Source organism: Prinia subflava, chromosome 16 (assembly GCF_021018805.1).
Source record: "Prinia subflava isolate CZ2003 ecotype Zambia chromosome 16, Cam_Psub_1.2, whole genome shotgun sequence".
In the NCBI taxonomy this organism is placed as follows: domain Eukaryota; kingdom Metazoa; phylum Chordata; class Aves; order Passeriformes; family Cisticolidae; genus Prinia; species Prinia subflava.
In genome coordinates this window covers 3,731,831-3,757,767 of record NC_086262.1, presented here as the reverse complement: position 1 = coordinate 3,757,767, position 25,937 = coordinate 3,731,831, and the positions used below count along the sequence as shown (strand labels likewise).

At 39.5% G+C, this 25,937-nt stretch overlaps 1 protein-coding gene across 2 annotated transcripts in view; it reads left to right on the top strand.

Annotated features, from left to right (window-relative positions):
- Window positions 1–25,937, top strand: part of DOCK2 (dedicator of cytokinesis 2) — a 158,838-nt gene continuing 132,901 nt past the window's right edge. Inside the window, exons 1-17 of one of the 2 annotated variants that reach the window (XM_063413581.1) lie at window positions 1–153; window positions 7,934–8,017; window positions 10,775–10,815; window positions 12,445–12,500; window positions 12,647–12,743; window positions 13,787–13,935; window positions 15,604–15,739; window positions 17,094–17,248; window positions 17,865–17,946; window positions 18,437–18,572; window positions 19,115–19,190; window positions 20,142–20,218; window positions 20,431–20,556; window positions 21,396–21,520; window positions 23,961–24,059; window positions 25,467–25,539; window positions 25,615–25,718. In XM_063413581.1, the coding sequence (XP_063269651.1) occupies window positions 117–153; window positions 7,934–8,017; window positions 10,775–10,815; window positions 12,445–12,500; window positions 12,647–12,743; window positions 13,787–13,935; window positions 15,604–15,739; window positions 17,094–17,248; window positions 17,865–17,946; window positions 18,437–18,572; window positions 19,115–19,190; window positions 20,142–20,218; window positions 20,431–20,556; window positions 21,396–21,520; window positions 23,961–24,059; window positions 25,467–25,539; window positions 25,615–25,718 (1,653 nt within the window). In that variant the 5' untranslated portion in view covers window positions 1–116. The remainder of the gene's footprint in view (window positions 154–7,933; window positions 8,018–10,774; window positions 10,816–12,444; window positions 12,501–12,646; window positions 12,744–13,786; window positions 13,936–15,603; window positions 15,740–17,093; window positions 17,249–17,864; window positions 17,947–18,436; window positions 18,573–19,114; window positions 19,191–20,141; window positions 20,219–20,430; window positions 20,557–21,395; window positions 21,521–23,960; window positions 24,060–25,466; window positions 25,540–25,614; window positions 25,719–25,937) is intronic. The other variant, XM_063413580.1, reaches the window with a different exon arrangement.

Sequence of the window (25,937 nt, the reverse complement as noted above, 5' to 3'; positions counted from 1 at the left end):
GCTGCTCGTCCCGGGCCTGGCAGCGCGGCGCTTCCGGGGCCTGTGTTTGTCCCTGTGTCCCCAGAGCCCGCTGTCCTCGGGGCTGGGCATCCCGGGAGCCCCGCGGACCCACGGGCATGGCCAGGTGGCACAAGACTGACAAGAGTGGCGTGGGTAAGTAGCTCAGGAGCTGCCATTTGAGCCTTGTCTTTCTGCCTTCTGAGCAGGATGTGGGCAGGTGTTTTCTCGGGTGTGATGGGTTAACACCATCCACTTCACCAGAGAGGATTAACTTAAAGAACCAAATTTGTACAAATGTTTGATCTTTCAAACACAATGGGGTGAAGTACACTGGTGTCAGCTTTCTCACTTTTACAGTAATGCAGCTTTTCCCACCCTGGTGAGTTAGAAGCAGACTGAATAAATAATGTGTTTTATAATGTGCAGCAGCCAGAAGTTATGGGAAAGAAATGTAGGGGAAGGGGATTCCTGCAGTTGCTTCTTCAAGATTGTCACTTGTGGCCGGTGTTACAGAAAAAATCTGTATCTGAGTCATACATTTTGGAAGGAAAAGTCATCTTAAAATGAATGATGTTAACTTGTATGAAGGACTGAATTGCTGTGTAAAAAAGGTCTTAAACAAGTAGGAATCAAAGCTAAGGCACTTGAAAGATGCATGCTACTACTTAGTTATTAACCTTTGAAAGGCTTCTAAAAGATTTTTTTTATTTTAAGTAGGCCATAGTTTTTTGTGATATGCATTAAAACCCAACTGGCTTCATGAAATAAAATGTAAAACCAAGAAATTAGTAAGAGGAAAATAATGTGTTCTTCAATGTCTGTGTCCAGAAGTAGCAGAATTGCAAAATGGAAGTAGCCTAGTCTGGTGGCAGTTTGCATTACAAAACAAAAGGTGTCAATATTTTCTGTTTCAATTTAACAAATACTAGAAAGCACCTAATTTTTGCACTTGTAGTATCTACGGTACTTGAAAGGTCTAACAAACCTCACCCCGTAAAACCATCTTGTGATGGTTACAGTCTTTCAAAAACTAACAACGGTTTGTGTTCATGTCCACAACAATACAATTTACACGAGAGTAGGTCACTGGGAAGAACTGGCACTGCAGAGCTGCTGCTCTTTCCTTTCCCCTCTGCTTGCTCCCCTGCTGCTCTCACTGTGAGCACAGAGTTTGGTGCAGGAGACAATCTGGGCAGTGTGGTGACACTGCTACCACTGTTGGCCCCAAATCCATTTCCTCAGCTAAAGGAAAGTTTTCTAATAAGCACCTTATAAGGCTCTTTGTATTTGTATGCAAAAATCACAATTGTCGTGGTGTCTGTGGCTTAGTGTGTCACAAAGCAAAATAAACAACAATTAAATGGACTTCCCAACAATATTAGAATAGTACTGTAAGTGGGCATACATATGGCTTATGGTAGGTTTTCTTCAGTAAGAGTGTTTTGTCTTTTTGTTGCACAACTGCTTGAATTTAATAGATGAGTACAAATTCAACAACCTTGAGCTTGTACCCAGAAGCTCCTTTTCTTAGCCAAACTGTTGGTTCACAATTTATTTTACTCTATCTTGGAAACCAAATGTATTCTTTCGTTATATGTGTTGGTGAGAAAAATGGGAGACTCTTGCACCCAGAGCAATTAAAAAAATCAAACAAACACAAACAAGCATGTGCCACCATCACTGGCTGTCCTGTCCCATAAATTAAATAAATTTATATTCTTAGAAATTGGCAGGAAAATAGTGTGATTGCCAAATTTCAAGTAAGTGAAACTCCTGGAATAGTGAGGCCTGAACAAGGGGTATTGACAACTCTGGTCACAAATGAAGAGGTTTTTGAATTTACAATCTGATGTAACCGTGCCTCCTGTGTCTGAGAGAAATAAGAAAAATGGGTAAACTGAGTCTACTGAGTCATAAATTCTGTGAAAGTTGATGAGCTTTTGGAATAATATGCACTGGAAGCTTTTTGAACATACAGGGCTATTTTGTCTTCAGTGTTTTTGAAAATCTTTGGGTGTAAGTCTCCGATTACAAACAGCACGCTGAATTTTCAAGTCTCTTGTTAGAAGTGTGCCGGATGCCTTCAGTTTCTGCTGATGAGCAGAGTTTCAGTTTGAGACTCTTGGGCCCCTCACACTTTGGATGGGCAGAGTGTGCTGCAGGGTGGATGTGGAAGCCCATCCCTTGGTTATGGTAAATTGCAGCCTGTTGTGTGCCCACTTTGGTGTTTTGCTTCACTAAATGGAGCAGTCCAGGTAGCAGATACTCAGCATTGTACTAGGAAAGTACAATCCTGATTTTACACATGAAACCTGCTCTTAGTCTTAGTCTTGTGCAGCATTCCCAGCACAAATTTGTGTTATTCCTATGGACAGGATGGGATGGAGTAGTCATGGCAGGCTGGTGGCTTTGGGTGGCAGTTTCCTGATGGAAAGTCTTTGCCATCTGCTCAGACTTTGAGCAAAGTTACAAACTGGTGAAATATTATGTTGGCATTCTAAACTCAAGCATCAGATTTACTCCTGTTCTGCCCAATCTGAAAATGAATGTTTGTCCTTTTGAAGAAAAATTATGGCGAGGAGTGAGTGACTTCTTAGAAGGTGTAGAAAGCACACGCTCAGCCTGAGTGCACAAGGCTGAGACTGGCTTGTCTGATTTCATCTACTGCAGTCCTCTGAAATTATTCTACATCTCTGAAATCTGAATAGATTGAGGGGTAAGGGAGCAGAGCTTTGTTCAGGGCAGGTTTCCTCCATGAAATGCACCTTCTGAACCCAACAAACTGTTCCAGCTCCTTGAGAAACTGCAAAAGCTGGGAAATAATATTTATCCATGGTCCTTCATGAGAAGGAAAAATCACAGGTAAATGCCCTGCTCTTCATGATGAGTTCCAAGAAAAATGGCTGTGCTACAGTTTTATATGGGAAGGTAAAGAGTCAGAGACAATGTTCATATAACTAGTTTGGTGTGTTAGAGCTTCCTGCTTCTTGTCATCCATCCTGCCTTTCTCATGTTTGAGAAGGAAAATAAGTAGCTCAGATCAGCAAAATCCTCCATCTGGCCCCAAGGTTAAACAAGTAAGGAAATCTGGATTCAGTTGTTTTCTGAGACAACAGCTCATTACCTGAGACCTGCAGTTACCCTTTGAGCATGATTCACAATTAATTTAATCAGCTTCTAACCCCCCAGAGGTTTAGGATGAGTTTCTGACCTGTCCTGGAGCTGTGGCCATGTTGTGGGCATTGAGGCACAATTGCTCTGTGAGACTTTAGGGGAGATCCTTAACTTGGAATACTGCAATGTATTTTTTCCAGGTTTCTTTCCAGAAGTCAAGAAATCCTATTAGGACTGTATAGTATGTTCACCTGGGGTTTATCTGTCTCCTTGCTGAATAATTTCACTCTGTTCTCATGGGAAGAAAACAGTAAGTGAACACCAAGAACTGATCTTTTATGGGTACTTGACTACTCAAAAGTGGAGCTGCATATTTAAAAAATAGAACAGGGTGTGCTTGCTGAGCCTATTAATTAGCAATTGTTTGAATATGTAGAGTTATTGCATCATGAATTATTGCATCAAAATCATACTAAATTGTAGTTCTGTTGTGATAAATTGAAATTAGGAGCTGGTTCAGCAATACCTTAGATTTTTTTTTCCCTAATTCTGTATAAGAGTGGAAAAGTAGCCAAGGGAAACAACTTGAAACATGTCTCGTTACAGAAAGGCGAGTCTCAAAATGAAACAATGTAATGCTTGTATGTTTTATAAGGAACAGGACCCGGTCTACATGTGAAGGGAGACAGGCAGCAAACATTATCGGGCTAATAAATGCCTTCAGTGTTGCAGCTTGTGGGATTTTCCTCCCTTACCATTCCCACCTTGCAGTAGTTTACTGTAAATAGCAAGAATATGGGGCTTTAACACTGAGGAAATGTTGCTTCTTGAGGAAGAGGTTCTGTTACCTGGGATATTGCGGCTCTTCTAGATTGTTTGGTGTGTGAAAACTCCCTAACAAGTGGCACAGTATGAGGGGTTTGGGGTTTTTTGCCAGCCATTTTCTAATTTGAGGAGAACAATAATTTAAATTAGGGAAGATTAATTGATTTCTGTCTCCACAGCCATCTATACAGAAGTGTTCTCACATATTTATCTAGTGAGGATAATGTGTGTATCACACCCAACAGCTCTGGCTGCAGTAGATGAGTAGGAGTTCAATGGAAACAGAGGGATTTTTTTCAGGCCTCAGTTTTTCCTGTGGAGATGGGCACTGGTGAGGTCTTTGCTCAAGCTCTGGGTGGAGCTGCTGAGGGTCACGATTTTGCAGTTCTGTTTGGCTGGGCAGGAAAGGATTCTTTGGGCTCTCCTCATGGACATGATGGGAATTGTTCCCATGTCCTGAGGTACAGTTCCAAGCCCACCTGGCCCTGAGCAGGGTTGGTTTGAGGGCTGGCTCTGTCAGCACTCTGGGCTGGCATTTTCCCCTTGCTTTGCACGTCAGGTCGTGCTGCATCATCGTGGCACTGCCCTTCTGTTGCTTGTGTGAGGCAGTCCTGAGGCGGTCCATGAATGAGGTAAATGGCTCTGGTATCCCTTGCCTGACTCCTGCGTGTGCCTTCTGGGCTTCCTGCAGGTTCAGTTTGCAGGATTGCTTGTTGAGCTGCCTCTTTGGTGTCTGCACGTCCCGCTCGAGGCAGGTCCTGCTGGCTGCTCTGGGGATCTCTGAGGGGGCTCTGCTGCCAAGCAGGCCGTGGTGAGAGCAGCACTGGGGCCTCCACCCTCACTGTTCATCTGTGAGAAGCCTTTGCCATTTCACATCCCACAGGATATCCTGTGAATCTGGTAAAATCATGGAGGCAATGTATCTGCAGTCAGATGGCACCAAATTGTAATTTCCACTTGCTCTCTGAGGAATATGAATATTGTGTGTGCTGGCCTCCAGCTCTGCTGGGGAGAGCTGAGAATCTCAGGGGTTTGCACTGGGCTGTTTCTTTGTTTCTTTGTTTGCTGGGTCATGTGTGTGCTGTCAAATTGCCACAGAGGTTATGGTGAGCTCTAGAGAGATGGTTTTTCTTCTTTGCTCATTCAGAGGAAAATCTTCCAACTGTGTTGTCAGTGAACTGTAAAGTTCCTATTTAGGAATACTGCTGTAAAACTGGAGAGGGAAAATTTCACCACTGCTGCTGGGACACCTCAGCCTGGGCTGGGGAGGGCATCTGCCATCCAGATCTCTCCCTCTAATCTTATTGCTGTGACTTCAGCAGCTCCTGAGTCAGGAATTGCAATTAGGATTTATAGTGAATGCTGGGGCCTTCAAGCAGGTCACTTCTGTGCCTGAAGGATGCTGCCTCATTTTGTATTTATGGCTGCATGCAGGATGCCAGGGTGAGGAGTGGTAGGAAAGTTCTTCAGAGTGATTTGAAAGGGCTTTTAGTTCTTCTGTCTGGAAAGCTCATTTTTAAAATAGCCAACAATCCATTGTGAGTATCCCACCAAAAAAACTTGAATTCCACATGGGGTTTTCATATACTGTTTTTGAAGAGATTAATGAGTTAAATGTGTTTGTGCACACAACAACCCTGAGGCTGTCAAAAGAGGGTGGAGGAAAGAGAACCCTGCCTTTGGCTGGTGAACTCTAAGGTGACAAATACAGAAGGTCCCAGTTTGCAGGGGAAATGACACCACTTACAACTGACGGAAAACATAACTGGATATAATGGTCAATTTTTTATTCACACTTAATAATGAAAAGAAAAGCAGATGTGGTGGTCAAGCTGCCTGGTGCTGTCGATAAGACCTGTGGATGTAATTGTTGGTGTTGGGTTATTGTTACATTTTTTGCAAGGTAGTTTGGGATGTAGTTTATCATAAAATTCATGGATAGATCTATAGCCCAAAACTTTGTACAGGGATTTTTTAAACTCATCCCACCAAACAATCCAAGTTCTACAGTAAAATATCTCCTGTTAAGTTTCCACTTACTCATTTAGAAACATCTAAGCTGATACAGCCACTTCCTTTGCCAGTTTGTTACTGCACCTTTCAGTACGTTTAGGGCTGTTAATGAAGGTTTAAGAGATCAAAACTGAAATGCAGAGTAAATATATGACTCATTAATTTGCATCTGTATTTTGAGACAGCTACAACTAAGTAGAGCAGTGCATATTTTGAAATCTGAAGTGTTTGCTGATCAACAGCAATCTTGATCTCCGTGGATTTTTCAGGAAGATAGTGTGAGATCAAGGGAATGCACCCACATCCCCCCACCTCCCAAAGACTCCAGGGAAATGTATCTTGAAATGTTACAGCAACTTTGCAGCATTGTTTGCCATCCCCCACTCCTGGAAAAGAGACCAGTCAGAATAGAATTACACATGCACTATACCATGGAAACTCAATTTTGTGTTGGGTTAAGGCAGTTCTAAGGAAGTGTTTTCAGCATTCTTTTGAATATCTGGCTGAATCTGAGCAGCAAAGCCTCACCTCAGAGTTACACTTCTTTTACTCCTCCTCATATTTTGAATGATTCAAGCCTTCACTCCTCACTCAGGAGAAGGAGTTGCTGGGAACCTCTATGTCAACAAAAACAAGAATTTATTCTTGGTCCAGTAAGCCTCTTCAGTCTGAAATTCCTCCCAATTTCTGTTCCAGAAATATAATAAATAAAATGATGGTAAAAGAAATGAGAAATATAATTTATGGAATACTCATAAAGTGAAGAGGATGAATCTATTTATCTCTACAATCCTACTTTAGGCATTTGCTTGGAAGGCAATTTACTTTGAGTCTTTAATAATTGAAGTGAAATAAGTAAAATGTTTAAATAAAATGTATTGTTATACATGTTGGACTAGCAAAGATGAATATCCTGCTTTAGAAACCTGGAGAGGGGAGCAAAAGGAATGCAGAAAGATGCTGAAGGTAAACTCTGCTTTATAGATCAAAAATCCTTCAGGTTTGGTTGCTGTGTGTGGCTGGGTGGGGACAATGGCAGGAGCCAAGGCAGAGCTCTGCTGACCAACACCTGCACACCTGGGTCACCTGCAGCAGCCTGTTCCCACCTGCATGGTTTTATTTGGTTTGTATTTTGTATTTCTTTGTAGCTCTTTGTATTTTAGTCAGTCTCCCTGTGTGATTGCAGCTTCAATCATCCCTTCTGCTGTAGTGTGTTGTAGAAATTTGTAACCAAGCCCATGAAGAAAAAGGCGTACCAAGGCATGGTTACCAGAGGAGCCACATCCTGTGGGCCTGGAACACAACTGGGGAAGGGCTCCATTTCTTGAATTCTCTCTGAAATGCTCGTGTTGCTTAACCACAGGCAGATAAGTTTCTGATTAGAACACTTGAAAAATCCACTGCTCCTGTTTCAAACTCATACAGAGAACACAGAAAATTATGAATCTCGGTTCTGTTTCCATATGAAACACAGTTTCATGTTGAATTTAAAGCATCTAAACCCAGGGAAGAATTCAGTAAATTCAGTTTTCACAGGCATCTCTGTGACCTTTCACACAACTTCTGTAAACTGTGTGCTTAAATCTTTTGGGCCAGTAGACAAACAATTCCCCAGCACTGTGACTGTGTATTAATCACAGACCTGCATCTAAACAGGGCTCCTAAATCCTGTGCAGAGCCTTGCTGATCAATAGCTGCTGTCCCTGTGCTTGCTGAGTTTTCTCTGGGGTTTTTTTGTTTGGTTTTTGCTTTCAGCACTGGCCCTTTTCACCACCTTTCCATTCTCATGAGAAAAGAGATTATTTAATGCTGACAAATGGATCTTCTTGATAGAATTAGAGTTCTCTTTGTCTAGCCTAGTGTATTGATCCCAGTATGCAAACCTAAATAAAAAAAGCTTTTAACCACATGTGTGGTTTGTATTTTCACTGTGGTGTGTGGCTGTATTGAAAAATATTGTTTTCATCCTTTAATTTTCCAGCTATATACAGTTTCAAAGGCACAGGGATACCACAGCTGTCTCTACAGATTGGTGATGTGGTCCATATCCTGGAGTCCTGTGAAGGTAAGTCACATTTTCCATTTCTTTGTGAATAACATCATCCTTTCACCTCACAGCAGTTCCCTGTGTTACATCAGTAGCTTTTTAAAGCCCTCAGTTTTTGTGGTGGTGTATTTTGAGGAAGAATCTTAACTTTTCTGAAGAGCCAAAATTAGACATATTACAGTACATGTGGTTTTTCGGGATGCCTTTATCAAATGAGGAAGTCATCAAGGTGAATGCAGAGTTCGTGAAGTTTGTGCCAGCTTGTGACAGACCTCAGGGAAGTGTCATTAAATTTGATTTAAGATTTAAAGGAATACAGTTTTAGCCTCTAAACTAAATATTTGTTGCTAGGAGATATTGAACACCCTCATCATTCTGTTGAATAATGAAGAAACCCAGTTAAAAAAGAAAAATCTGAGTGTCAGCATAATAGAAACAGTTCTGAAAACCACCCAACTTATTGAACATGTTAGGCAGCAAAATCCAAGTCAAGTGATGCATGATGGACAGTCAATGCCTTCCCAATCCCACTGGTTCTCTGTAAATCTGACAGAGTTTCAGAGGTTCCCATCAGTATAAAGCAAAGAGAATGGATTTATTGTTATTAACTCAGCAGTTAGGTACCTGCAAATGTCACTGTAAGAGTGATTTATTTTCGATTTGCAGTGATGCTCTTGACCAGGTCAAGAGTTTTCAAAAAAATTACAAATTGCTTAAAGCTTTGAAAAATATATTGTGAAATTTTCTTCTCCAGCCTAGTTCTGTAGATAGAAAGTGTGTTTTATTAACTTCAGTTATGTTAAAGAGAGGCCAATTGCTGCATTGCACAGTGGCAGAGCCAGCTCAGTGTTGGCACACGTGGGGTGCTGTGGTCACAAGGCTGCCAAGATTTTGAAGCTGGTTCCACCACACACAGAGGTCTGGGTTGTTTTGTCTGGAAACAACAAGGGATTTGAGGGAGGAGCACCTGACAAACCATGTTTACTGGAGCACAAATGTACTGGAGCACAAAACCATAATTATTTCTCTTCTGTTCCTAAAATTAATTCAATGTCTTTAAGCATCAGTGAAAACATTGATGTCACTCAGCAGTCAACAGAGTCACAATGACTTGTGTCCTCTCCTAAAAAAGTAATTCTTTAAGCCTCCATTCTAAACATTTTGGCTAAGAACAAAATACACACATAAACCAGAAACCTCCTCATCCCTGTATTCTCTGTTAGTTCCAGAAGGAGCATTTCAGGCTTCGGATGCCTGGGATCCATTTGTTATCAGCCCAGCCTAGTGAGTGGAGTGCTGATCTTATGGGGTTATTTTTTATCTAAAAGTCTTTTCTGAGTCCCCTGCCCTTGATATGCTCTGTCATGCCTTGCTTTATGAAATATGTTTGTCAATGGAGAAGTGGGATCCTTCTCATTGTGAGAGTGAAGTTCATCTTTTATCAGATATCTTCAAACCATGCTGCCAGCTGCAGCTGGTGACAACCAAGGGTGACAAGATTCTTCCTGTGCTCCCTTTATGTCCTGTTTTAGTTGGTTTTGCATGCACAAAATGTATGCACAGAACATATATGTGCTGTCACAGCAAATGGGATGAAACAAATTTTACACTCTTTGTTGTAAATTGAGGCTATGTGCAAATAATTCAGTTTAGACAGTAAGATGGAATTTTATTGTTAATAAAACACTGAGGAAAAGAATCCCACTGCAAAAACAACAACAACAAAAATCTGTCCTGAGTCTTTCTCTGAGGTCAGCAATCATCCTGTGACTTTTAGCATCACCTTTCTGACCATGCTGTTTGATTTATTGTTATTATTTTATGCTTTGCTTGTATGGCTGCAATACCTGTGAGAGAAAGGGTGATAGCAAAGGGATCATATCTGCACATGAAATTACAATTAGAAAATGTATGCTTTTGGTCATAAATTCTATGGGATGAAAAATGTAGAATTCAATGGAGTTAAACATTGTCGCTGTGCAGGTGATTTTTGTGATGGGGTGTATGCACAGGGGATGTGGCCCCTGCTCTTATTTAGTAAGGTGGAACTCTGCTTTTTTATGTTTTTTGTTGTTTATTGTGACTTAGTCATGCAATAGATGGATCAAAGCCTGAATTAGTTTTTAACTTGCCACTGCTGCAGTTCTGCACTCCTGTATTTCAGAATAGCTTTCTAGTTACAAACAGAGCAGGAGCCCAATAATAGCCCTGAGTTTTCTTGACATTCCAATTTGAATTCACACCAAGAAGCTGCTTATTATGGTTGGGTGCAAAAACCATCGTTTCTCATGGCACAAAAATGATTTTACCTTATCGCATTGGAGGAAATTGAATCTGTAACCACTGTGTGCTGTGCTGGATTAATCCTGGGCCCAGAACACAGTAACAGCTTCAGGGGCTGTCCAGGACCATCAGGGATAGTGGCTAACACAGATATTTAAGGGTGTGCACCTACTACTTTGCAGAAAAAATATCTCCTTCTACCTTCTTAATGTGAGCACGGGGTGTTAAATTCTGTGTGCAATTATCTGTACTTCCTGTGCAAGGCTTGAAAGCAGACAATACAATCATATTTGACAATATGCAAGTCATGCTTAATATAACCCCTGCTACTCACTTTAAGCTATGTATGTTTGAAGTAACTGTTGAATTTTTACAAATACCACGCTAGGTATTTTTTAATGTGGAACAAACCCCATGATTTTATTGTGTGCTTTGTAATGCATGTTTTTTGTTTTGGTTTTTGTCATACCAAGTGATCTTTCTTGCTTTTAGGTTGGTACAAGGGTTACCTAGTGAGGTACAAAGGAGCAGAGGTAAGATCTCATGGTCCATCCCTATGGGAATCTCTCTAAAGGGTCAGCCCATGAAGTGGGGTTTTGGGAATCTCTGCCTAGATAGTCCTGAGCTCTCTGTTCTGATCTCCCAAGTCAGCTCTTCCCACTCTTTCCTTTCAAGATGAATAAAATGATCAGCACTCATCCTGGACAGTGTTGGTAAATAGAAGGAAGGACTGGGAAAAGCAGATCAATAAAGAAGGAATGATTGTGCCTTCAGATAACAACTGTTGAAGCCACCATTTTAATTGAATTTGGACTCAGTTTGCTGCTAGATGTGTTTGTTTCTGTACTTTTTCCAAGGATTCTTTAGGTTACAAACAATATAAAACACTTGTATGAGTCTTAAATTCTTAAATATCTCTAATGTACAAAATCATATTAATTTTTTTAAAAGTCAGTATTCTTAGACCTGAAAATGAAAAGCCACAGAGGAAAAGGTTTTATCCTGGGTATGATGTCTCCTGAGTTAAGTAGCAACAAAATTACTTCTTAGTTTCAACTGCTCTTTTCTAGAAGAAAAACATTTTTATTTTTAAATTGTTCTTGGTATAAGATTTTCTAGGGAGCAGCACTGCAAATGTATTAAAACACTTCACCTGTGTTTTAATTACTTTAATACTTCTTATGACTAAAATTGTTATTACCATTTATTCTACATAACATTTCTATTTTTATCAATTAAAATTTAGCCTAAAACTAAAAAGGGAAAATATTTACCAGAACTAATCACTTCCTTTTAACTAATTCCTAATTAATTCCTAATATTGCTAAAGGGCTTCAAGATCATCATGCATAACATGCTTTCAGAAGCATTATTAATTTCATGTACTAAGATATCACTAAATTTAGCATTACTGAGACCTTCTTCTTTTACTTTGCTTCTTTGTGGACTTTTTAAAACTTTAATCTTAATGAAAAAGAAAAGTGGTAGTGATAAGACACGATTGTGTTTTGATTAAGATCCAACACTTAAAAGAAAATGGTTATAAAAGCTAAAATCTAATTAAAAGAAAGGCTTTGTAAAGTAGCACATTTGTTATCGAATTATTGTGGTACTTGAAGTACCATATGGAAATTATTGAATAAAGAATCCAGGAAGGATCTAATTAATTACCAAGGTGAGATTTGCCAGTTCAGGGGAGGATTGGCATGGACAGAGTGATTGTTAAACATTCCTTTAGGATGATTTGAGACATTTCAGCTTGTGTAGAGAAAGGACAGTCACACTAGAACTTTTTGTCTGGTGACCATTTGTTTTCTGCAGAGGTCAGTTAAAATAGATATGAGATGATCTACAGACACAATGTTTCTTTACTAAATTTAAATTGTATTTTATTAAATTATATTTAATTGAACTATTTTCTGGGGTGGAAAATGATGTTTCTTAGGAAGAAAGATACCTATGCACGCTCCATTTGAAGAGATATGACAAACTTCTATTATTTGTCTGTCAAACAGAAGTGCATCCATCTGGACAGAAAACTGAATAACCAGGAGTTAGTTTGAGTATTACAATTTGTCACTACATTTTATGTTCACAGTCATGGTTGTCACCATGTATTTGGAGAATAAGCCTGGATTTATAATTTTTTTCTCCTTCATCAGGGAATATTTCCTAAATCCTTCATCCACATCAAGGAAGCTTCTGCTGAAAAGAAAAGGTATCAAATTTATCTGTTTTATTACATTATTGAGCCTGTCTGCTAAAGAATGAGTTTTAAGGTGTTTATGTACCTCACCCACACTAAGTAAAATACACACCCATGAAATGGAGACACTCTTGGTGATCTTTCCTTCTCTTTCCTAGACATGCAGAAAATGTCATCCCTGCTGAGATTCCCTTAGTCCAAGAAGTCACCACTACTCTCTGGGAGTGGGGGAGCATCTGGAAGCAGCTCTATGTGGTAGATATTTTACATGCTGGTTTTTAACTGTTCGTCCTATTTATGCACACTGGGGCCTTGTTCAAATTGGTGTCTCTTCCTACATTCAGGACAGGGTCTGGGTGGATTTAAAAAATTGCTTTCTCACTACTAAGATTTTCTTCAGTGGCTTTAAATGCTGAGTGACTTTAAATCTGGTCCAGCCAACAGCCTTGGACTGGATCATCTGAAGGTCTCTTCCAACCTGGATGATTTCTGTAAAGGGAAAGCTGACATTGCTGAGGCATGGTGTAACTTCATGCCTGTTGTTTCAATGCCTTGAGTATCCTGTGCATGATAAATTATTCGTAATTTTGATCTGTAGCATTGAAAAGTTCTCAGATAGGAGTATAAAAGATAATTGGGATGCCTTTGAAAGAGATTCATGGTGCTCTTGGATTGCTATGACAGAAGTTGTTCAAGGGTTGCAGGGAGCAAGTAGCTATTAACAAATGGCAGTTTCAAGAATTGTGCTGACTGTTCCAGGATCCCAGCCACTGGATTTTTCTTTATCTGTATTGGGGCAAAGGGATCTTGAATATGCTGTAGTTTTCTGAAACATGTCACTTTTTAGTCATCTTGATTAAGCCAGCAATGAAACCCCTTTATTTTTAGGGAATGACACTAGAACTGCTTTAGTCACTGCTGTGTATTCTGTCATTTTTCTTTTAAGTGAGTTAATACCACAATCAACTGTTGTTGTTCCCATCAGTGCCTCATACAGAAGTTAATAGCTTTTGTAATGTTTTCTCTTGATGAGAATTTGTTAAAGAATTTTAAAACAACACTATTAAATAAAAAAATAACATAATTCCCTATCCTAACACAAAATTTCTGTTATTTTTTTATGGCCATGTGGGATATTCTGTCCTTAAAAATGTGTGGGATGAGACATCATTATTTTGCCTACTTCTTGTTCCTGCTATCATTTAGCATTAAATATGATATGTAGCCCTTTGTTGTCAAGCTCAGTGTTTCACTTCAACTCAAAGCCTGAAACTTACTGAGGTTGTTTTATCTCTCAGACAAATAAGAAAGCCAGATTCCAGCAGGTGCAGTCCATGATGTGTGACTTGATGGAGTGGAGGTCACAGCTTCTGTCCGGGACTCTGCCAAAAGATGAGCTCAAAGAACTCAAACAGAAAGTCACATCCAAAATTGACTATGGTAACAAGTAAGTGGCCAACGCTGCTTCTGGAAAGCCTGATTTAGTTAAAGCACAGCACAAAAGAGATGATGATAAAGTTTTGATGTTTGTAGGTTGGAATTCAAAAGTGTGGTTCATATGGAATCTTCCTTTTCTCACTTCTTCCTGTAACTGCTGTGCTGATAATGGATACCGTGCTGAGACTTTGCATAGCAAAATTTTTTTTTAAGTATTGATTTATTTCTTAATTATAAATACATGAGCTTGTTCATTGGGTAGATTTGAGGTTAGATAACCAGCCTCTATGTAGATGTATCACCAGCATACTCAGGACCCTAAACCTGCCCATCTGTCACAAACATGGCCTATGTCCAGTAAGTGATTCTCTAAAGTGGTGCTGGCAAACTGCTCTAAGTCTGCAAACAAACCTATCCACACCCAACTCACCAGGGAATTCCCAGGCAGAATCTGGTTCTGGTAATAGAGGTGAAACTACCAGGGGCAGAATAGTGATTTGACAGAGTGTCTTGTCTGCTCCTTGCTAATAAAAAGCCACTGCAACACAAGATATTTTCTGGCAAAATTGTGGGGTTGTGTGAGGTTAATGGTGTCCCATCATCTGCTAAGGGGAGGTGGAGATAGAGCTTGTTAAAAAAGTCTTCACAGTATTGTTTTTACAGTCATTAGGATCTGCTTATAAACTATTTTTAGCTATTTTGAGTGACCGTGGTGGTTGTGGCCTGAAGGCCTCTGTGCAGCTGAAAGTCCACAATTACCTGTGGCTGCACATAAAAATGACCACAAGGTGTTATGAAATTCTTAACTTGTTCACTGAGATTTGGATGAAAATTTGTAATAAATTGTATTCATACAGAGCACGCTATGGAATACATATAGCCTACTGCACTGTGTGGAGCTGAATGCTCACTCAAAATCAGAATTTACTTTGAAGTTCTCCAATCAAAGAAGCCCAGCTGTGATTAAGAGAATATTAAAATTCATTTGCTTTCAGACTTCTGTTTTGTCACTCTTATATTCTTTCTGTATTATGAGACAGTAAAGTGCTTCCTTTGGAAGAGTAGGGGTGAAAGGGATGTTTAAAATGATTTGGGTTGCAAGCTGGCATGTGTTTGTAAGCTCCTGAAAGTGTGGGGTTGAAGGAAAGCTTGGTGTCCTGTGAAGGAAACTCGCCAGGCTGTGGAGAAGGAATAGAGGGGAAATGACAATGGAGGCTGAGGGGGTTGTTGTGGGACAGGGAAAAAGGGTGGCAGGAAAAAAGGCAGGATTTGCATGAGAGCAGGGCAGAAAAGAGCAGAGTTAAGCACTGGGACAGAAAGGGTGAGGGAGCAACATAAAAGCAGGAGGTAGCAGGAAGACCCTAAACATACTGATGACAAATATTTAGTGTCAAAAGCTAAAAGTGGTGAAGACTGCTAGAAGTCATTGAATAGTGGATCTATTTTATGTGAGAGGCATTGCAATGTTTTGGTTGCATTTCTATAAATTGCTAAATATCAGACAGCAGCTTTAAAAAAATCATGGGGTATAGCTAGATTTCTCTTCAGTGAAATACTGCTGCATGTATTTAAATTTTGTAACTGTAACTCTTTAAGTGCCTCCTTGTTTGTTACATTTCTAAGCTTTCTTTATACAGAAGGAAATAACCCTACCATTGTGCCTTTTGTATTTTCACAGAGTACTTGAGCTAGACCTGACAGTTAGAGATGAGGATGGAAATATCTTGGATCCAGATAAAACCAGTGTTATCAGCCTTTTCCATGCACATGAAGAAGCAACTAATAAAATCACTGAGAGAATTAAGGAGGAAATGGTAGGAATTACTTGCTTTGCAAAAATCGGAACAAAAACTAATCTAAGGGTTGAAGGATAGAACCAGAAAATTTGGTGGAAACTTTTTCCTCTGACTTCAGAGTAGATCCACATTTGTGTGTTGTAAATATGGGTAAGCCCCAAATTGAATTGCATTTGTGCACTGGATTTGGGCTGAGGGCTGGGCTGGAAGCTCATGTCTAAAGCTGGTTCTAAATCTGTTCCTGAACTCCTGTATGGAATTATGTCTCCACTCCACCCATGGACTTCTCAATAGTCTGAATTACACGGGGAACAGTTCTACACTTGGAGTTCAGGCTGCAAAGCAGCACTGACCACAATTTGTTTTCAGAAGATCTTGTGACTACACTGGTTTTTTGCTAAGAGTTGCTGTTGCTAGTTGGTCTGATGGAGCTGAAGAATTTAAGTTCACTGAAGAGCTCACTAGGGTGAATTCAGCATAATCTTCTGGACACCGGAAGTTCATGTGCCAAAGCAAAACTGACAAGTGCGTGAATTAAATCTCTTTAAATGCAAAGCAGCTGACTACACTTCCTTTACCTTTTGCAATATTAAACCTCTGCAAGGATTTATAAGCCTCTTTGGTTTTTTTCTCCATTTATGAGAAAGTAAACTGTAGAAAAGCAAGTAAAACACTAAACAGAAATTAGTTGGCTTATCATGACACTTCAATAACACCCATGACAAATCACTGGAAAACACCTTGTAATTAACTGACAATATAAGGAAAATAAAACTTGGGAGCCTGTGATAGACTGTGGTGACTTATTTTAAAAATAGGGACAAACAATGGGTTTAGAAGTGTTAAGAAGCTACTTTTTGGTGCTTATGATGAGAGGTAGGCAGAATTCAGGAGCCTATTTTTGAGTCAGTGAACCTGCTCAGCTGTGTCCTGATCTCAGCATGTTGTTTATCTCCTCTTCAAAGAGACTGATTTCATTTTGGTACTGCTCTGGCACACTACAACCCCACTGTGATGTGGATCACAGGCCTTGTGCTGCAGCCTAGTGCGTTCAAAAATGAATTCTTTCAGGCTTGTAGCCTTGTCTCTGTGATGAGGTCTTGATATTTGCTCTTTTTTCTAAGAGTGGGGAGAATATTTCCCCCTTTACATCATTGCCTACTGGCTGAAGAACAGGCCTAAGCCATGGGAGTCATAGAATAGCTCAAGGTGGAAGAGAATTATGATAATTACTGAGTCCAATTCCCTGCTCTCCTTCTCAATTTTAACTGTTACATAGACTAGAAAGTAAAACTGCTTGTAGTATAGCACCATTTCGATTAATGGATTATTATTATTGTTATTATTAACTGATTTTCCTCCTTCTGAGTAGTCAAAGGATCAACCAGATTATGCATCGTACTGCCGAATGTCTTCATCCCCCACACACAGCCTGTATGTCTTTGTGAGGAATTTTGTTTGCCGAATTGGAGAGGATGCAGAGCTCTTTATGTCCCTCTACGACCCACAGAAGTCAACAATTATAAGGTAAAGCTTCCTCCTCTGGCTGCAGGAGAGTAGCAAATGGAACCAGCCAAAATGAAGTAAAATAATTGCCAATGCCCTGCAATAATATAATCATGCAAAGAATGTGTAAATAAAAGGAATGAAACTAAAAGCAAAGTGAAGCGTGGACAGATCTTGTTTGGTGTTTTTTACTAAAGATTTCTAAGTTTCCAAATATTTTATAGGTAATTCCTGGATTGAACATTTCAGAAGTTTGGAGAAGCCTGAGCCCATTTCAGATTTTAGAGATTGTTCTAGATGGGGAATATTGTGGTGTTCGGAGTAATGTGCTGAAGGGGGAGGAGTGGAAAAAGAATAAAATTTATAAATTTCTGGGTAGATTGAGATTCTGTTGAGTATTCCCATCAAACAGACTGTGACAATGGTAAAGTTGCCTCAAAAAAGAGGTGCCCATTTGTGTTATGTTCAAGATACTTGTTTAAAAGTTGCTGTTGATACTTGTATAGTGTTTTCCCTGTCTTTTTAGTCCAGTCTTAGATTTGAATCATCACCACAGACTCTCTGTTATGCAACTTTTGTACTGTGAACTGGAGAATTTTTAAATCACTTGACAGTGAGATATTTATCTTCCAAACAGTGAGAACTACTTGGTGAGATGGGGGAGTCGAGGTTTTCCAAAGGAAATTGATATGCTCAACAATCTTAAAGTGGTGTTCACAGTAAGTGATTTCCAGTTTCTTCCCTTTGTATATGCAAATTAAATTCTCTTCTCTGTGGTCACTGTGAGATCTCATAAAGAGTGAACCAGATGAACAAGGGAGCAGAGGTAATTTTAGAGCAAGGTGAGCAGTCACTAAGTTCTTTAAGTTCTTCAATGCTTCAGTGGCCTTTCTTCAGATCACTTTGCTGCCTCATGAATTTCTTGATGACTTGATTTGTTTTTATCTGCTGTATCTCTTGGTTGTTATTATTCTCTATGTATCTTACCTTGCATTTTTTTTCAAACTTTAAAGTTTTTTCATCCTTTTGATGTGCTCAGGTTTTTTACTTTGTTGAGTTTTGGGGGGTTTGTTTGGTTTGAGGGTCTTTTGTTTACTTTTTTTCCCCATTGATTGCTAAGATTCAGTTTATTACTGGAGGTCCTGTTTCAATTTCACAACTTGTTTTCTCCCCAAGTAACATTATGGTTCTTTTTTGTTTGTGTCTTAGGATCTTGGAAATAAAGACCTTAGCAGAGACAAAATTTATTTAGTTTGCCAGATAGTCCGAGTGGGAAGGATGGACCTGAGAGACAGTAACTCCAAGAAATACACCCAAGGGCTGCGGCGGCCCTTCGGCGTGGCAGGTACCTGGTGTCTGTGCTATGCCTGGCCCAGGGCAGCAGTGATTTTTGCCAGCCCTGGACTATTAAAATCTCTACCAAGACATGTCAAATACCCACCAGCTCTATCAAGTGTTTTCTGCTCTTCTTGAAGTCTGGGAAGATTGCACCTATGTTGATATTTTAGTTCAAGTCAGGAATGTGCTTTTGAACTTTGTTTCCTAATTATTTGTATAGTGCCAAGCTGTGTGAGTGAAAGCACAGAACCAACTTAATACCAGATTCCCTTGCAGATGAAATAAATTCAGTGATTATGTCCCAAAAGCATCACCAAAGTTCTGATACTTGTATTCACAAGTTTGTACTAAAACTGCTCTGAATTCTCCCTCTCTCTCCACAGCAGCGTGGTTGTAGAGTGGACTTTGCACAAAATGCTCTGCCCCACAAACCCACCCCTGCTGACGAAAAATTCACATTTACCTTGAGGCACAAGAATGTTCATAGATAAGGAAAGCTATTCTGAAATGCTCTTCTATGTTCTGATAATTCTTCTTTTATTCTTCTAGTCATGGACATTACAGATATCATAAAAGGAAAATCTGAAAGTGATGAAGAAAAGCAGCATTTCATTCCCTTCCATCCGTAAGAATGCTATAGATATCTTTTTTATATGACAAAGAAAATGTTTAATTGTCTATCTCTGTGGCTGTAACAATCTGCGAAATGGTTAAAGAATAAGAAAGTTTTTCTTTAACAATTTTATGTTGTAATAGTGCTACTTATTCAGGTATGACTTTAAATGGCATTTAAGACTTGCAGAGGTACCACAGCACATTAAATTAATGAATAATTCTGCAAATATGCTCCTTCAGAGAGCTGGCACCATGTCTGATTTCACAAACCCAAGTCAAATAGTTACTAGTGAGATTTACAAGCAAGGATAACTACTATTTTATGAGCTTGGTTCTGTTTAGAATTTGAGAAAAATCTGAGTTAAAGTGTGTTTCCTTTAAAAAGAAATAGAATTATCACATACTATCTTCAGAAGAAATGCCAGAGCAGCTGCCTAAAAATGTGATGCTCACAGATCAAATGCAGAGATACCAATGGAAATACTGGAAATAACTGTGTCTTATACAGCACTGCCATGTACTATGAGGGTAAATTTAATTCTGAAATTCCATTTATGGCACACTGGTTTATTTTTTCACTTGTTTCCAATTTGGCCCAACATGTTTGCTATGTGAGAATTTGTTTCTAAACTCAAAAGTGGCTGATAAAAGCTCCAAGGTCGTTTATCTGGCTGTTTGTCAGGGAAAGTGGACTGAGCTGGAGTGGCACGTTGCTGAGTGCATTCACATTGGCACTGTCACAAAACACCGTTCTTGGTGATTAACTGAATCTTTTTCACTTCAGTGTACACACAATTGAATGTGAGAGGGCTGCAACTCGAGTGAGAGATAATAAAAATACCGAATATATCACAATCAGGCAACACTGCAAAGACTGAGGCCATTAGTCACTTATGTTCTAAATGGTGCCTGATATATTTAGCACTTAATTCCTGAGCAGACATTGCTGTTCCTCTTGCAGGGTAGTGGCAGAGAATGACTTTTTACACAGCCTCCTTAGCAAAGTCACTGCATCAAGAGGAGACAGTGGTGGGCAAGGTAAAGTACATTTTGATTATTTTCTTTTAAGTAATACAGTATTTTTGTGAAACTTCATTTTGTGTTGGAGCTGCAGCACCACCATGGAGGTGGGTCAGCTTTGAAGCTGGAACTGAGGAACCATGAGTTTGTTACAGAATCTTTTGCCTACCAAATAAGTGTTTTTTCCTTTTTTTTTTCCTTTTTTTTCCCTTTTTTTCTGTACTTAATAGGTCTGTGGGTGACTGTGAAAATGCTGGTTGGAGACGTGATTCAAACTAGAAAGGATTATCCACACCTTGTAGACAGAACCACAGTTGTTGCTAGAAAGCTGGGATTCCCTGAAATAATCATGCCAGGTAGGAGGTGCTTTGTTCTGTGAGAGGAAGGGATTTCTTCTCATTCCCTATGTTAATAAGCATCAGCTGCTGCCTTGCTTATTTCTGTAATGGGCAGCTCAGAGGATCTTTAGAATTCACTCATAGGTAAGTTTTGCTCCCATATTAGAGGCTTATAAAATAGTGAAATCCTTGGAAAGTAGTTTCTAATACTTAAACAGGAAAAATGAAATCCAGACAGTGAGGGATAAACTTATGTCCTTGTACATAAATTTCTCATCCTGCAAGTAGATTATGGTGGATGTCACTTGAATTTTAAATTAACATGGTTTTTATTCTAAGTTATTGCTGTCCTTTAATAATAATAAACAAATGAATTTGAAATATCTTGATTGCATTTGTATGTATGACAAGATATTTTCCAATAGAAATCACTCATTGTCTGCTGGGATCATTTTAACACACAAGCAACAAAAACCTCCCTCGCCCCAACTGAAGTAAAATCTCGATCCTTTTAAAGCTCATATGAATTATTTCGGAGGAGAGAATTAAAATATGAAGCTCGCTCCAGAAAGAGAGCTGAGTTTGGGGGAAGTTCCTGATGGGCTCATCCCCAGCTCACCAGCAGGTGTCGGGGCAGGACGAGAATTGCTGCGAGTCACTCCGAGCTCCCATTTGCTTCTCCTCACATCGTAGTTTTGCCGTAGCAAAGATGAAGAACTGAAAATTTAACTTCAGATGGAAAATGATAAATTTTTATCTTTCTCACAGCAAACAGTGAGGTACTCCTGTGCAGTTCAGCTGATCCTATGCTCTCAGAGCATTTTAATTGCTTTTTAACCTTTCAATTTCTCTTTTAGGAGATATAAGAAATGACATATATATTACATTGCTGTATGGAGATTTTGATAAATACAATAAAACAACTCAGAGAAATGTGGAAGTGATAATGTGTGTCTGTGATGAAGAAGGAAAAGTGTTGCCAGTAAGTTTTCTTTTTTTTCTGCATGAGGGGCATAGAAACATGAGCTGCATTTTTGATGTAAGGCTTAACCTACACATTTAATAAAACACCACTATTCAAAAACTCAATTCCCTTCCTTGTGTCATCCTGTGATATCTTGTGACAAACAAGTTTTATGATTTTTCAAGTGATCTGTCTATTAAAGCCCTATAAAAGTCTTGCATAAAAATGTAACGAGGAATAACATGAATGACCTATTTTAGCTGTGCCAAGGAACAAATGCTGATTCTGACAATTACTGCATTCTTACTCTAGGGTTTTTCTTGAGGAAATTCCCAGAGGAATGCAATTTGCACACTGAAATGTTAGAAGTACCATTTCTGCTACATAAAAAATGCTTGATTTGTGCCAGGAAGTCTGTGTCACTGTCGTTTGGATTAAGTACATGGCAAAGAATGAAATAATTGACAATAATTACATAGGCAACATAAATATTTACAGCATCTTTTTGCTTGTCTGTTCCCATTTTGAAGATCCTTTGTCTTTTCCTTAGGGTTTGTCACCAGTTTGGTATTCAGGGGGATTTTTGACCTGTCATTTTCTGAGCTTTATAGTGTTGGGATTGTGAGGGTGAAATCATAAAGACATTCTTGAGATAAAATAAAGATGGAGTAAAATGCTGTGGTTCATGACTTGTTTATGAACTGCAACTAACTGCTTGACCTAAAATGTAAGTTGAAAGCTTGAGTAAAGAAAATTCTAATCCCACATAACATTTAAGGTCCACAAAACAAATTGTAGCCCTGACTACAAAACACTGCCTGTACCTGTGACAGCACCTGAGCATGAATCATGTGCACAGAAGTTAACTCTATTCTCTATTCTGTGTAATCACATAAAAACAGAAACATTCCTTAGAGAAATAAACCTATTAACATGCATTAAATCTTGCATTCCAATATTATGCATGCTCAGTTCTGCAGATACATAATTTCTGCAAATCTTAGGAGAAAGTGAATTTGTCTTGTTGTCTTTGAGATGAATTGTCACGCTTTCCATGGGTGAATGGAAATGTATCTAATATGCTTTAGATATATTTAAGCAATGATTTTGAGGAGTTAATTGAAATGCTGTTGAATGCAAGGAATAACAAAGTGACTGTTTTTTCCTTTTTGCTTAATAAGATACTCCAAACCAATAGACTTTCAAACCCATGAATTTATATTAGTGTTTCTCATAACAGGTATGTGTTCACAGGAAACCTGTTGGTTCTGCTCAGGTATCAAACTAGTTCCAGTTGCAGAACCAGCCCTAGATTTAGTGTTACAAGGAATAGGACTTTTGTTCCAAGTGAATGTCACAGAGGTGACAAACAAGTAGGTGCATAAACCTTGACAAATCTCTGTGACACTGCCTTCTGCACTTAAATCCCTCTGACCAGACCATGCAAATCATCCTGAGGTACCACATCACACCCTTCTGGTCACAGGGCATTCTGGTGTTTGAAGCACTTTTGAGATTCACTGGATTTTCAGCAGGACTGCTGCACCTTTGCAGCAGTTAGTATAGCCTGGATTGGATTTGTTTAATCTGTGCCTTCAGCAGAGATTTTAGTGTTTGCTGCCTCCAGGGAGTTTAGTTTCGTGTCTGGCAGGTGTCAGGACCTTGGTGCCTCTGTCCAGCAGTAACTTTTATTCTGCATGTGCAACTCAGCTGCAGCCAGCCAGAGCAGATGGATGCAGGCTGAGCCTTCACAGACTCACTAAGAAAAACCTTCAACAAATAAGTTTTGAAGCTGATCAAATCTTTCCCTTGGCTCTGTCCTAGTTCCGATAGTCTTTAAAGAATGAGAAATTCTAATTGTTTATTGCTGGTGCCTCTACAAGGTCCAGTTTGGAAGTCACCTCTGGTGTGTGGCCCAGAGCTTCTGAGACTGCTGGAAGGAAGTATTGAAAAATTAATGGAGACATAAACAGAATCATGAAGCTATATTTTTTTTTCCTTTTGTACTTCTGCTAACTGGGATGACATATTGGGTACTTAAATTCATCAGATGGAGAAATCAAGTCAATTTTATGCTCTTCACCTGTCTCTTAGAGCCCTCTGTGTGTGACCCCTGTAAAATGCAATTACACTGGCTGTACCCATGATTATGGTAAATGTTTATTTCCATTGTCTTCAGAGGCCTGGAAAACGCAGTGTCTTCACGTTAGTGCTTCCCCTCTGTTGGTGCTGTAGTTATAATTTCGTTTAGAATGATGCCGTGTCCGAGTTCAGACCCGCCCTGAGGGCGGGAGGCGGAGCCGTGTCCCAGGGCCAGGGCGGAATCCCCAGGCCGGGACTCTGAGGGGAGGCCCTCGGCTGACTCCTTGGTTTGCCTCAAGTTAATTTACCCCAAGCTGCTCCAAAATCTACCCAAACTGATGAGGCACTAAGCACTGTTTTTCCTTCCTTTTGTAAGAATGCAGTCTGCCTGGGAGCGGGGGACAAACCCGTGAGCGAGTACAGATCAGTTGTTTACTACCAGGTCAAACAGCCACGATGGATGGAGACATTGAAGGTATGGTCTGAACACTTCCAACTTCATTTTTTCACTTCTTGATGCCTCACACAGAAAGGTTGCACAGCATCAGCTTCCTCCAAGAAACATCTTGTCCCTGACTACAGCTGAAGCATGAAGTCTTAGTCATACATCAGTTATTAGAGATACATGATCACTGAGGCTTGAAATTTGGCCTAGAAAATGATGTGCAAGTTTTGTTCAGCAAAACAAATGAGATCATCTTAGATAACCTTATGTCCTAACAGGGCTCATCAAAAACGAAATACTGCATTTTTTCTATTTTGGTGAAACAATGGAGATGAGGAGCTTCAATTAAAAAATAAAGAAGACCAACCCAAAACCCAAATGAAAACGCCAACCCCCTCTTCTGATTTCAAAAAGAAAAAACTGGCTTGCTTCTCTTTGAGACACACTAATAATTACCTAATCAAGCTTTAATGATTATGATTGGAAAATGCCCAGAAGCTGCCAGAAACTGTTCTTACAAAGCACTGATAGGCTTGCATGATTTTTTTGAGACAAAATTGCCATGTATGACAAGCTTGCAGTTATTGCCTTAAGGTGTGTTACCTATGATGGTGAAGGACAGGGAGGGACTGCAAGTGTGATTTCAAACAGGAGCTTATTTGTTGTTTTGAAAACATTGGCCCATCATGTTTATTGCTTATTATACTAGTTTCTTATAAAATTATTCCATAATTCAGTCTTGAGTACAGGATCACTATCAGTAGATCCTTTTGAAAAGCATAGTTAATATTAAGGCATTTTTTGGTAAGAATTGTGAAGGCAATTGTGAATGCACACAAAGGTGTGCAAGTCCTTGAGTTTTTAGAACTATGAACTTGTTTATATGAAAACTTGTGCTTTCCCTTGCACAGATGGCCTTTTTTTGTTGCATATTTGACCAAAAGTATGCTGCTTTAAGAATAAACCTCTTGCAAGTTCCTGTGATTCTCCTCAAGGCTTTGCACTACATTTAATCACAAAAATATCATCTTTTTTTTTGCTGGAATTTTCATACCCTTTTCACCTGTTTAATAAATTGGTTGTCAATGTCTGTATCTGAAAGGCGGAGTTGCCTAATGCAGAGGTGTTTAATTCTCTGTGGTTAAAAGGGTGAGCAGTAGGGCTGCACTGTGATTATTTTCTAGCACCTGTGTGCCTTAACTCACTGAGTTCTGTGCTTCATTTCTTAGCTGGTGGCAGACTTTGAGCAAAGTGTAACAGATCATTCATTGCTTGTCAGCCACCACCCTGCTTCTGTGATCAGCTCAACAGTTTGACATGGCCTGTGAAGGCTCTATGGGAACAGAAGAAGTCGGGCTTATTTATGCTAAAATAGGGGCTCATTACACATGAAGACACCCCCATAATTCTCCTCATTATTTTCTGATTTTACAAAAGGTGGCAGTCCCCATCGAGGACATGCAGAGGATTCATCTGCGCTTCATGTTCAGGCACAGGTCAACTCAAGAGTGTAAGTAGGGATTTTTTTCTTTAGTGACTTTTAATTCATTGATGGGTAGTCAACCCAAAATCTTTTGCTTTGCAGCTAAAGATAAGGGAGAAAAGAATTTTGCAATGGCCTACATAAGATTGATGAGGGAGGATGGAACAACTCTCCATGATGGTATCCACGATTTGTTAGTCCTAAAGGTATGGCCTCAGATCCCTCTGCCTCTGCCTCTCCTGCTGTTGCCTTTGACTGCATTGTGTATTTACTTAGTGCTAGATTGATTTCATTATTCTATCAAAGAAAACACTCTGTTTTTCATCTGAAGAAAATGCAAAGGTAACTGTCTAAGCACAGTGAGAGATGGTTGCTCTTTTTGTGCTTTTGGCCTTCTGTGGTATAGAGGAAGTTGTGCTGCAGCT